Source organism: Mytilus edulis, chromosome 2 (genome assembly GCF_963676685.1).
Source record: "Mytilus edulis chromosome 2, xbMytEdul2.2, whole genome shotgun sequence".
NCBI lineage: Eukaryota > Metazoa > Mollusca > Bivalvia > Mytilida > Mytilidae > Mytilus > Mytilus edulis.
The window spans coordinates 13654459-13667216 of NC_092345.1; the positions used below are offsets into that span (position 1 = coordinate 13654459).

General features: G+C 33.7%; 1 protein-coding gene across 18 annotated transcripts in view; it reads left to right on the forward strand.

Annotated features, from left to right (window-relative positions):
- The first annotated feature begins 6682 nt into the window (after positions 1-6682).
- LOC139511526 (protein PRRC2C-like) overlaps positions 6683-12758 on the forward strand; it is a 48495-nt gene continuing 42419 nt past the window's right edge. For 12 of the 18 annotated variants that reach the window (XM_071298319.1, XM_071298320.1, XM_071298330.1 and 9 more), the window contains exons 1-7: positions 6699-6871; positions 7979-8153; positions 8443-8583; positions 10119-10246; positions 10986-11259; positions 11719-11984; positions 12375-12448. In XM_071298319.1, the coding sequence (XP_071154420.1) occupies positions 8039-8153; positions 8443-8583; positions 10119-10246; positions 10986-11259; positions 11719-11984; positions 12375-12448 (998 nt within the window). In that variant the 5' untranslated portion in view covers positions 6699-6871; positions 7979-8038. Of the gene's footprint in view, positions 6872-7978; positions 8154-8442; positions 8584-10118; positions 10247-10985; positions 11260-11718; positions 11985-12374; positions 12449-12758 lie in introns of all 18 variants that reach the window. The other 6 variants (XM_071298325.1, XM_071298333.1, XM_071298326.1 and 3 more) reach the window with 2 other exon arrangements.

Genomic DNA, 12758 nt, shown 5'->3' on the forward strand with positions numbered 1-12758 from the left:
AAACCTAATCAAGTTCTGTCTTTTACTATTGAAACTTACGCATAAACCACATGTTTCCTGTAACTGTTCAACTATGGGTTTTTGGGTCAGGATAGCTTTTCTAAAAAAAAAAACTTTACTCAAATCTTTTTTTGAGATATTTTGATTTTAACAAAAATTTAAAAAGTGACATAATTTTTATTTAGCTTCTGATGATTTTCTTGTTTTGACCAATTTGTCAGCTGTCAAATTTATTATGTGGGTGAAGAAATTCTTATTTACATCTGCAAGCAAATGTTTAGATGCTAGAATTCGTGTGAATATGTGTGTGCTACTATTGATAATTGTGCTATTGAAATGTGTGCAATGTAAAAGATAGCATTGCTATATTGTGAAAAATAAAAAAAATTAAACAGAATGCTATACACAGATTTATTTACTGGCCAATTACTTTTGAAAACCAGAATGTCCAAGGGATCTTGTTATATCAAACAACGATTTTCAAATTTAGAATTCATTAGAAATGATTTGTGAAGGTAATGTAGTTAGTCAAATTAGGAAAGTTAAAAGCCTCAGTTGAACTTTAAAAAGTTTAATACAGAAGCATTTTAATTAATGATAAAAGGTTTAAGATTTATGTTTATCACTAAAGATATTCTTCATATATAAAAACTTGGTTAAAGTTTTTGGTCAAGGTAGTTTTTGATGAAGTTGAAGTCCAATCGACTTCAAACTTTGTACACATGTTCCCTATGATATGATCTTTCTAATTTTAATGCCAAATTAGAGTTTTTACCCCAATTTCACGGTCCACCGAATATGGAAAATGATAGTGCGAGTGGGGCATTCGTGTACTGAGGACACATTCTTGTTAATATATGACAGAGTTGTCTTATATTTTCTATAAACAAAGTATATAGTTATTTTATTGCTTCTCAAATAGGTCACATATAAGCAAAGACAGGTCCTCTAGGAGTTAGAATAATGTATTTGGTAAGGTGTCATGTCTCCCTGTGGACTATTTCCTTTTTACAAGCACATTAAATATTCAGCTCAGTTTGTCAATCTGATACATTGTACACAGTAATGCTAATATTCATTTCAAAACAACATGTTCTCATTTCTTTATATTCAAGTGATATTTGGTAGTTACCAGGTAACCAGCTATTACAAATTCAGCTCAGTTTGTCAATCTGATACACAGTAATGCTAATATTCATATTAAAACAACATGTTCTCATTTCTTTATATTCAAGTGATATTTGGTAGTTACCAGGTAACCAGCTATTACAAATTCAGCTCAGTTTGTCAATCTGATACACAGTAATACTTATATTCATTTCAAAACAACATATTCTCATTTCTTTATATTCATGTGATATTTAATGACTAGCTTATACAAATTTAACTCAGTGTGCCAATCTAACACACTAGGATTTATATTGATATCAAATCAACATGATTTTGTCCTGATATTCGTGTAATATTTGCCACTGGAGTTTAAACACAAGTTATCCATCCCTTAATGTTTTATAAAGATAAATTAGTATTGCAAATGATCATCTGTATTAAGGTATATTAATTGAAAAGAATGGATTTGATGTAAAATATACTTGGCGTGCAATTTCCACGGGCACATGAAAAAGTCAACAGCCAAGTCTGCAACATGGAGCAAATACGGTCCCTATACTATTTGATCGAATTTGTTGACTAGATGTCGATCACACTACATTATTACATCAAAACACAACTGGATATACGAGTGTTTATTATAAGTGAAAAATGGTAAACATTTAACACTGGATATATCTTGAAGATCATGTAAGTAGTAATAATATATAAATGATAGCGCAGGCGCCACAGTTCCTTAGTAACTAACAAAGCTTGAGCCCGATTCCCTACCAACGTAGCTGGGCGCCCTAGCTTTTATTGAAGAATGATGATCTCTTAGAGGAGCCCGTAGCCCATAAATGTATAATTATAAAACATAAAAGGTAAAATCACAAAAATACTGAACTCCGAGGAAAATTCAAAGCGGAAAGTCCCCAATCAAATGGCACTTGGTACAGGCATTTTCAAATGTAGAAAATGGTGAATTGAATCTGATTTTATAGTGCTAACCCTATATATAACCGTATGACAGTCGCATCAAATTCCGTTATTTTTACAACAATGCGTGAACAAAACAGACATAATCGGTAAAAATATGGTTACAACAGTCATCACTGTGATACAATCTCAAAACAAACATTTACAAAAAAGGCACAAAAGCAATGAACAGTTTTCTAAACTGTATAAAATTAATATATTTGAAAAAAATAAATTGCATTCAAAAAATTACAAGCGCATTAATTGAGATTTTCTGTCCTGTGACCTTTTTCAAGTGTTTTACGACTTTCTTACTTAGCCTGTTATGTGGAGCATGTAGCACAAAGATAAAATTGCGATGGAGCCCAAACCCAGAGTCTTTGTTATAGCCCAAAATTACATTACAGAAAGAAAAAGTGTTAAAAGATACCAAATGACAATCAAATACCACGACTGGAAGAAAACAGACAACATGGATACAAAGGATGAAAAGACAAACTATTTAAACATCAGTCTAGAAAACTATAGATTGAGCAACACGAACCCCAACAAAAAACGGGGTTAACTTATGTGTTCTAAAATAGACAACAATTCCTGCTTCATTTGGGGGTATCCGTCCTGTAGCTCCTGCAGGTAGTGTACGTATTGTAAGGTGTTTCAATTCGTTCAAGTAACAGCATCATTTGCAAATGAAACAAAGTGAATATTCGTCGCCAGGCAAGGAGGATATGTGCATGCAATTAAAAATTCATATCCAGTAAATGCTAGTTTTCGTCGGATAAAAATTAGACAATTATATATGGATGATTAAGAGGGATTAAGATGGATTGGCGTATTATAGAACTACATGGTGCCAGAACTGGCGTCAGTGTGTGGTCAATCAATAGCCACAAGACTGAACAATAATAACTAGTTGAAATTATGGAAATGTTTGTCGATTAATACACAGTTTATACGACTGCAAACATGTTATCTTTTATGATTAAAAATATCTGTTTAATCTTATTATTATAATGCTTAAAATGGCTTAAATGGTGGTCTGCAGTTTAAAGTATATATGGTCACCCCGACTTCCAATCGTCCAAACGACGCAGAGGCGTCGATGTAACCATGAAAGTATTAACATAATATAATACGTCCACAGGCACTTGTCTCAGAAAAGAATTTCATATATACCTTTATATTATAATAAGGTATATATTTTTCTGAGACAAGTGCCTGTGAATACGTCCATGATGATACATATATAATAAGGCACAAAATTCGCACCATAACTCAGTTACCTTGTTTTGTAACCCCCATTGACATAATGGTTACATTGGTTACATTGGTTACACTCACACAAACTATCATAAATCATCATATTCAAAAATTCGCAAATCCTGGTACATTTGTAACCTCCATTGACCTAATGGTTACATTGGTTACACTGTGTTATCAGACGAACCAAGGTGCCAGATGACAATTTGTATCTCAGTGGCGGATCCAGTACTTTTTATTTACTGACCTAAAAGGGGGCACCAGTCATGCTTCAGTGATTCCCTATATAATCAACCATTTTCCCCCACCACCCCCTGGATCCACCTATATGTATATATTCCCCTATTATAAACAAACCAGTTGTCCCTTATTGGTATTGATTAAGAAACCAGAAATATCATGAAAATGTTTACCTTATAATTAGTCTGCAGATCACTAATTGATAACTTATTATATAGATCATCAGCACTTAACTACGGGCCTATATATATTACAGAACAACCCGTATAAACATTACCGTTTATGGACCACATTATATAGAATCATTATTAACAGTGGCGGATCCAGAACTTTTCCTACAGGGGGGGGGGGGGCGCTGACTGACCTAAAGGGGTGGGCGCCCCAGTCATGCTTCAATGATTCCCTATATAATCAACCAAATTTTTGCCACGAAAATATTCGATAGAGCAAGCATTCAAACGCAATGTCATGCAATTCTATACCCAAATACAGCACACTGAATACTATTGCTTCTGTTAGCCTTGCCAGTTCGGACTTGCAGTTGTTAGAAATCATGGCTTTTTCTGCCCTGTGTCGCCTTAAAACATGGAACAGGTGAACAATCCATGCAGTGGCGTAGCTAGGCCATTTTTAAGATCTTTTAAGTGTACGCCCGAACCTCGGCAAGGGGTCTGCGGGCCCCATCGTGTCCAGGTCATATCACCTGTTTGTAGTGGGTTCGAGGGGCAAAGCCCCTCTGAAGTGAACGAGTTATCAAGAATGAGATACCATTTCTGTCAATAAAAACTCACCAATAGCAACATACTTTAGAGTCTATTTTGTTTATCTTTTATGTTTAATTTATTCATTGTGTTGATTTGGATTTAGAGAAAATGTCCAAACCAGTTACTCTAAATATGTTTAAAAGGAGTCATGGGGTAAAGCAATCACTCAATCAAGACCCCTTTTCATGTGCAAATTTCGTTAATGGACATGAAATAATTAATTTTGATAGTTTTCGGGTGTCTTATGAAAATTCGTAAAGGTTTCCGTTGAACCCTAGATCTCGCCTAAGCTTATGATTGCTTCCGCAAAAAATAATCCATTTATCAGTCTATTCCAGGATTTAAGAATATTAAACATTTTCTTTAGATATTTTTTCATGATCTTCTTCTGCCAAAGTTTCGTGGCAATCTATGAAGGTTTAAAAAATAATCATTTAAAGTATTAAACAGATCGTCTGTTAGTTGCGAAAAGATAAGTCCGTAAACTGAAAAATTAAAACAAAAACACTTTTAAAATTTTGGTTCAGACATTAATCATAAAAAAGCTTCTGTTAAGTTTCATAAAATTCGATGAAGGTTAGACAATGTAATTGATGTGTAGCAAAAAACCCTGACTGTATCTACTTGTTAACTGCAAAAAGAAATTCCTTTCATCAGTAAATACGGTAAAATTAAATATATATCCAACTGCCGTAAAATTTCATGGATAGTTGGCAGTCATTGATATCTAAAAAAAACTTTTCACAACATGCTGAACCAAGATGTTGACGCTACCAGAAATTTAGGATTGCTATGTCTCGCTTTCGAGACTAAAAAGTTGCAGACTCGACAAAAATGCAAATCTAAACAGGTAATGAATAGCTTTAAACAAAGGGAAAGTACTTAGAATACACAGTAGATTCAGACTTTGACAGAAAATGAACAAATGAATAATACGATACCTTTTGATTGAAAATTAAATTTCGTCACTTTTATTTGCAATTATACAAGCCACTGAAGAAAGATATGCAAGGCTTATAAATTGACTTTAACCAGTTCTTCTTATTGTATTGAGCGGATGAAAATATTCTTTTTACCAAAATTCAAGTGTACGCCCGGGCGCTTTGACGTAAATGTAGCTACGCGCCTGCAATCATCGGACGGAAAGCAGCTTGTGTAGTCTCTCTATGCTACACATACATCTACATAAAAATCAGAATGTTGCCGTAACAGATAGAAAACTCAGGGTCAAAATTCATAGAACAGAAAAGGGGCAGTGGCAAATATTTCATGTATATTTTGAACACCGAGAGAATTACCCCGGCACCCTTTGCCAAAAAAAACCCCAAACTTTCTTTTTTCTTATTTGTGCCTTCGGACTTTATGTTCTTTCCATATTCGGTATTTTTTCAAATCCAAGCTCCACGTGGTAAAAATCACGTGATGCAGGAATATAGTATCTTGGAGTTGGGCTAATTCTTTCTTTTCGGGAAGGGACTCCAAGCAAACAATTAACATGCATGTGTATAACGGCACTGTAGATTTTCGTATTAAATAAAGAAAGTTGCCGATCCGGTACATGAATAGATTTGGTTAGAAAGCAAGGTTTTAATTTTAATTACATTGGAAAGCTTAATTCGAGGGTTAAACATAGAGAGCACAAAAAAGGGGGGAGGTGTCAGTCCATAGGGAATATTTTTTATCTTATGAACTGTACATTTGAAAGGTTTATTATTTTTTTTAATTTAATTAAAAAAGAGAAAAACAAATATAAGACAACTTGAATTGTGAATGGTCTTTCTTCCTTTCTCTTGAATATTGAATGCATATAAGTGTTAATAGATGGGATTCGACCAGGCACAGAAAAATCCCTTTAGCATTTGACAAAGCCTAACCGAATAAAACTTTCAGTGTAAATAAACTGTGTTACGCTATAATAATTTGAATTTGATAATTAAAGTTTTGTTAAGTATGCATTTTCATTTTAAGGTTTGAAAATTGTGTCTCTGAAATGAAGTAAAATAGCTCCATTTGAACAGCCAAAAATCGTGATAAACCATCAAAGAAAATAACTCCCCCCACCCCCACGTCAAGATCCGTCAAAAAAGCGCATTTTATTTACTCTTATTTTATGTCTTTTAGCCAAAAAAGGTCCAAAAAATTATTACATCATAGTACTTTCCAAAATCTAGGATCGGCCCCTCCAGAATCTTGTAAGCTTATTGTACTTATGAGATCTTAATTATTGACAGTGCATATCAACTGAGAAAATTATAATATAAAGGAAATATATTATTCTCGATATCATATAATCGATAATTAGACAGTTTTTTGGAAAGTAAGCAGTGAGTGCAAGAGGGGAAATAACTTTGAAAACCATTTGGATTGTGGGTAATGACATCACGCTCATTTACATATTCATAGTGTTCGCCATTTTGGTAGATCAATTTTGACGCTACCAAATAATCAATCCACGCATTATCAACAACCATCCGTTAATTTAGGAGAATCCTTAAGGATTGTTTATCTCTTTAAAACATCACCCACTAGAACGGACCCGTGTAAGTAGCCCAAAAATGCATGTTTGGTACATTTTCCGTTCAGATGCACTGGATGCATCTTTGTTGCCTCCATGATAATGAATCATTATTCCCTTTCTACGATATGCACTCATGCAAAATTTGTTGTAGACGCATGAGTAAAAAGTTCAGAATATTAAGAATGAAAAAAGTTGTCAATGCACATTCAAAGCTATAAGAAATATTCAAATTGGTCATCAGACTTTGTTATAATTTGTAATTACGACTCTTGTGAAAACATGTCCGCCGATCGTCTATTGTGTCTTCAGACGAACAGTGTGCATACCAGACACTGAGACAGCAACATTTGATGTATAAAATTTTTATTTTATGGCTAATATAGTGCGTTCGCTGTGAACATATATTTTTTTAAATAAGGGATCAAAAGTTGAAGACCCGGCACCTAACTGTTAACAATTTCATACAGGCCCATTGTCTTGATTGCTTTCAATTTTGATTGCATTTACTATAACCATTCTTTTAAGAAGTCTTTAAGTCTGTGCACCATTCCTGGTTTATGACTGACATTTAGTCAGATGACCAGTTAAGCTTAAAATTGCATTTTAGAAAAGGAGTTAATAAATTTTTTAGACAGGATCCCGACTGCTGTCTGGTGTATCAACGCACCAAAGACTTTTGACTTCACTTCTTTCAACTGATAAAACAAATGATCAGATAATATTGTGTGGACAAATTCATAAAATTTTTTTTATTTTATAAAATCTTTTGAATGTATGGTTTCACTCAAAGATCTTTTGTAATTGGTGCCAAAATTGCTGTTTTGAGAGTTCTTCAGATGTCCAGTGATTTCGTGCAAGCCTTCTTATAAAAGACTTATTTTGAATGTGGAAACAAATTATGCTACAAAATATTGTTGAACCAAATAGAATGCAAAGGATGCTGAGCTAGATTTATTTCAATTTGATTAAATTTGAGATCAACACACCTTATCGCTATTTGATCGCCGTTACTGGTTATCACAAAAGTTCCCGTAAAATTTTGACATAATAGAATATATCTGAAGCCACAATGGAAAACTGATTGCTGTATGATGTCAAAAGTTCACGCAATAATTTTTCTCTTTGTTAGATCACACGGTTCGTTCATAGGGTACGGTGACTGAAGATCTTCAATGAATTGTCAGGCAAAATGTCATCGTTCTCGGGGATAGGAGGAAAGAATGACAAGAGCAAGGGCAAGTTCACTGCAATCAACTTAAATAATTATTTTCAAGGGAAACCTACTGCACCAGCAAAAAATTCAGGTAAGAACAGTTTATTATTATAATTATATGGCTAGTTTTGCTTCATTTAACTTGATCCAGTGAAAAAATGTCTACTATACATGTATGTTTTCTTGTCATTACACCCTTTCCTTAATAGGCAAACTAGGACATAACTATATGGTATTTCAAATTCTTTTAGAAATTTCTTAATCTGAATCTGAATTTTGAAAAATGGTACATCTTGCACTTTACTTAACGTCCAGAGATACAATAAAAAAAAAATGTGAACCAGATTGAAACACATCAAAGAAATATTTTTCCATTGCAGTACCACGACAGCATGGGTTACAAAGCTTGGGAAAAGTGGGTAATGTGCGGCGTATGCCGCCTCCGGCTAATTTACCAAGTTTGAAAAGTGAAAATCTAGGAAACGATCCGAACGTTAATTTAGTACCAACTGGAGGATCAGGTAAGTAAATCTATAACAATAAACCTTTCACTTTACAAATATCTCTTTTCTTTTCCTTTTTTCTACATGTACATAAGTGACAGTTACAGAGCATAAAATTTTAAATTGAAAGAAAAATTTAAAAGGTCTTACGACTTATGTTGCTCTTTTAAAGTACAAAATTCCATATTTATATGTAACAGATATTACAAATAAAGTCGACTATGAAAGTAATAATGGTGTTTTCAAGTTAAAAATGTTGACCAACATATTTGAACTACTTTTGGCTAATTGAAAACATCAGGGACTGAGGCTACTCGGAAATGTTAAAAATAATTGCATTTCAGAGTTAAAATTCTAATGCATGCGCAATGCTAAGAGAAGTAAAATTGTTGTTTGATATATCATCTGTAAATTTTATACAACCGTAAACATTGAAAATCTTTTGGTCGTATATTGGTATGACGTTGGTGTCGGCGTCGTCTGAAGACATTTGGTTTTCGCACTATAACCTTAGTAAAAGTAAATAGAAATCTATGAAATTTAAACACAAGGTTTATGACCATAAAAGGAAGGTTGGGATTGATTTTGGTAGTTTTGGTCCCAACAGTTTAGGAATTAGTTTTTGCACAATAACTTTAGTATAAGTAAACAGTAATCTTTGAAATTTTAACATAAATCCAAATCCAACTATGTATTTAGAATCTTAATTTTTGGTCCTGTTTTCAAATTGGTCTACATTAAGGTCCAAAATTAAAATAAGTATGATTTTAACAAAAAATGAATTCTTTGATATGCTGAATCTAAACATGTACTTAGATTTTTTTTATGGGCCCAGTTTTCAAGTTGGTCCAAATCGGGGTCCAAAATTAAACTTTGTTTGATTTCAACAAAAATTGAATATATGGGGTTCTTCAATATGCTGAATCTAACCATGTATTTAGATTTTTAATATTTGGGCCCAGTTATCAAATTGGTCCACATTGAGGTCTAAAGGGTTTTAAATTGAACATTATTTGATTTCATCAAAAATTGAATTCTTGGGGTTCTATGATATGCTGAATCTAACCATGTATTTAGGTTTTGGATATTGGACCATAATAGGTAAATGTCCAATTTAAAAATTTTAAGTTAAAGTTCTTGGGTCATTCTGTGTCAGAAACCTATGTTGTGTCAACTATTTATTCACGATTAAAATTTAGAGCTGTATCAAGCTTAAATGTTGTGTCCAATTGTTCAGGGTTCAACCTCTGCGGTCGTATAAAGCTGTGCCCGGCAGAGCATCTGGTTTTTAATCAAAATGCATTATACAAATTTGAGAAATAATTCTAGAAATTGAAAATGAGCGCTCTCTTCTTGGTTAAAAAACTTATGATTGAAACATAAACAAGCATAGTGCAATGACATCTATTTTTTCTTGTAATATATAATTATCGTCTAATTTGTGGTAAATTAAGGTGGATTACCATAATTTGGTAATCTTGCTACAGGAATAATGGTCTTCTACATACATATTTTTGTGCATAGTTGGGTCTAAAAATATTAATTGCTTGCAGGATGGGGCAACAAGGAAGACGAGAAGAAGACACCAACAACAACTACAACCACCACCACTACCACCAATCAGCAGCAACAGCAGCCGCAGCAGCCGGCTACAACAGCACCATCGGGGCAAACTGTCAAGGTAAATTAATAATTGATTGTAAAGAAAAAATGTGATTTAGAATCACTATCAATGAAGTGGGGATATGGGAGGCACACAAATAAGCTGTTTTTTTTTGCATTTTCCTAAGATAATTTTTTTGTAAATTTTATATTATGGTGTGTGCAGTCTATATATAAGTGCCTTCCATGCCCCTCGTGCATTTATGTCTGAGACATTAAGAATTTTTCACCAAAGTTTGAAAAAAAAGATACTACCAATTTTGTATATGACTTCTTAGTACAACAGTTATCAAGCAAGTGCTTTGAAATGTATATTGCAGTTGTTAACATGCTTTTAAGGAGTTTTCCACTAGTTTTCACCTTTTTTATACACATTTTCATCAAAATTTTTTAAATTACTTTTTTTTTTTAACTGTCAAGAAGAAATCTCTAATTGCAGTCTTGCGCAATAGCAAGAAATCTTTAATTGAACAATTGCACAGTATTGCACATTATTTAAATTTTTTTAGATCGTTGACCACATTTATTTTGTGTCAGAAACATATGTAAAAAATTTGATCACAACCTAAATTCAGACCGTATCAAGTTTGAATATTGTGTCCAAACTTGCCCTAACTGTTAAGGGTTTAACCTCTGCATTTACACCAGGCTGTGCTCAGCATGGTTAGATAATTAATGGGAACAAACATATTTAGATAATTGATCAGTCGCTTTGGCTTTTATCAGAATAAATTATGAAAGGTGCATTTGAATTTCAGACAACTGTTGCTGGGGGCACGGCAACAACAAGTACAAGTACACCAACACCTACACCGACAGGATCCAGTTCTGCATCAGGGGGCAAGCCATCATGGAGCAGTGTAACTGTTGGGGACACAGCAAGGGGCAAAAATGTTGTCGGTCAACAGTCGCCATTATTTCAAGACGAATTTCCAACTCTAAAATCTGCTGGAGAAGAAAAACCAAAAGATGTCAAAAAGGAAGAAGACAAGGATACACAATATGGACCAGGGCCAAGTTTGCGACCACAAAGTAAGCTAATCAAAGTGAAATAAAGTGTGGTTCTGGTGACTACAAATTCATTATGTTCTCTTTTCTAGAAAATTTGGGAATGAATTGTAAATCTTCATTGTCTTGTAAATCATAAAATATTCAAGAAAAGAGTTGTGAGTTGTCTTATTTAACTACAAAGTACAATAACGACCAAGTATACACTCAAAGATTTTCTTGTATCAAATGTTTAAATTTTTTACTCTTATCATTTGTATGTCCCAAAACTGATTTCTGTTCTCTTACTTCAGTGACAAATATTATGAAACTTAGACAATGCTTCTTACGACAAAATTGTGGATGGGAACAAAACATATTTAGCCACAAGTGGACTCATTAAATATTGAAAATTAGACAAAGGGTATCATTTCATCAACTTTTCTTGCAAACATCTGTAGTTGAATCTTTATGTGTAATACAAAATGATTTTTTTTCCTTTAGATGTAGGGAGCTGGAAAGAAGGAGGCGGTCGTGGCGTCATGCTACAGCAGCAGCCAAAAACAGACACACCATCATCACAACCTTTGACCTCGCCAAGCCAGACAGAAACACAACAGAATGGCCCCCAGATTACCAGTGGTGCCTCGGAGACCCAAACCCAGCAAATGCCACCTAGACCTGGGTCTGGGCCCGGTCCTTCACAAGGACCAGGAATGCCAATGGCACCTATGGGGATGCATCCACAGTACAGAATGATGCCACCTTTTGTATGTTCCTTTTATTGTAAAAATTTTCTAAAAACCATGCAAGTCTCAACTAATTTATATAGACCACTACATTTCTGCATGTTTAGGTATTTGTGACCCACAATCACTGATAAATGATCATGAGAATTGATCATTCATTTCAAACTGGAGCATATCCTAGTGTTAAACAATCAGATGTAAAGTATTAGTGAACAGAAAAATACAATTTCTTGTAATATTCATCAGAATTAAGTATCTGATCTGCTTTGGAAAAAGAAACTAGTGTCAACTATATTTTTCAGTTCAGTTTGTTACCGATTTCAGGTTTTATGAAAGTTGAAATAGTTGTAGTCAGAAGTAGTGTAATGTTGAATGTTGCCTACATAAATTTTAAAATAATTTCAACTTCAGATGTATGGGAGATTTCCACCAGGATATCCACCAAATTATCAAGGCATGCCACCAAGATTCCCATATGATGCTAGGTATGTTTTTGTTTTAAAAAATCTGTCATTGGATGTATTTTTACACATTTTTGGTTGTATCCCAATTCATTTTTAGTTTTTACTTGTAAAACTCATTGTTATTGCCAGTTACCAACAGTGCAGGAATCAGGGTTGACACGGTATTACACAGGCAGGAAAACTAATGTTTTAGATGATGTTTACCTTTCATTTTCTGTTGTGCAAAAAGATTGTGTTCCTCCTACATGTATGTGATGTCATCAGATAATAATGGCTTTTTTATGACGTCAAAATAGCAAAAAAAGGGACAAGCAAAAACTTGGTCCTAATT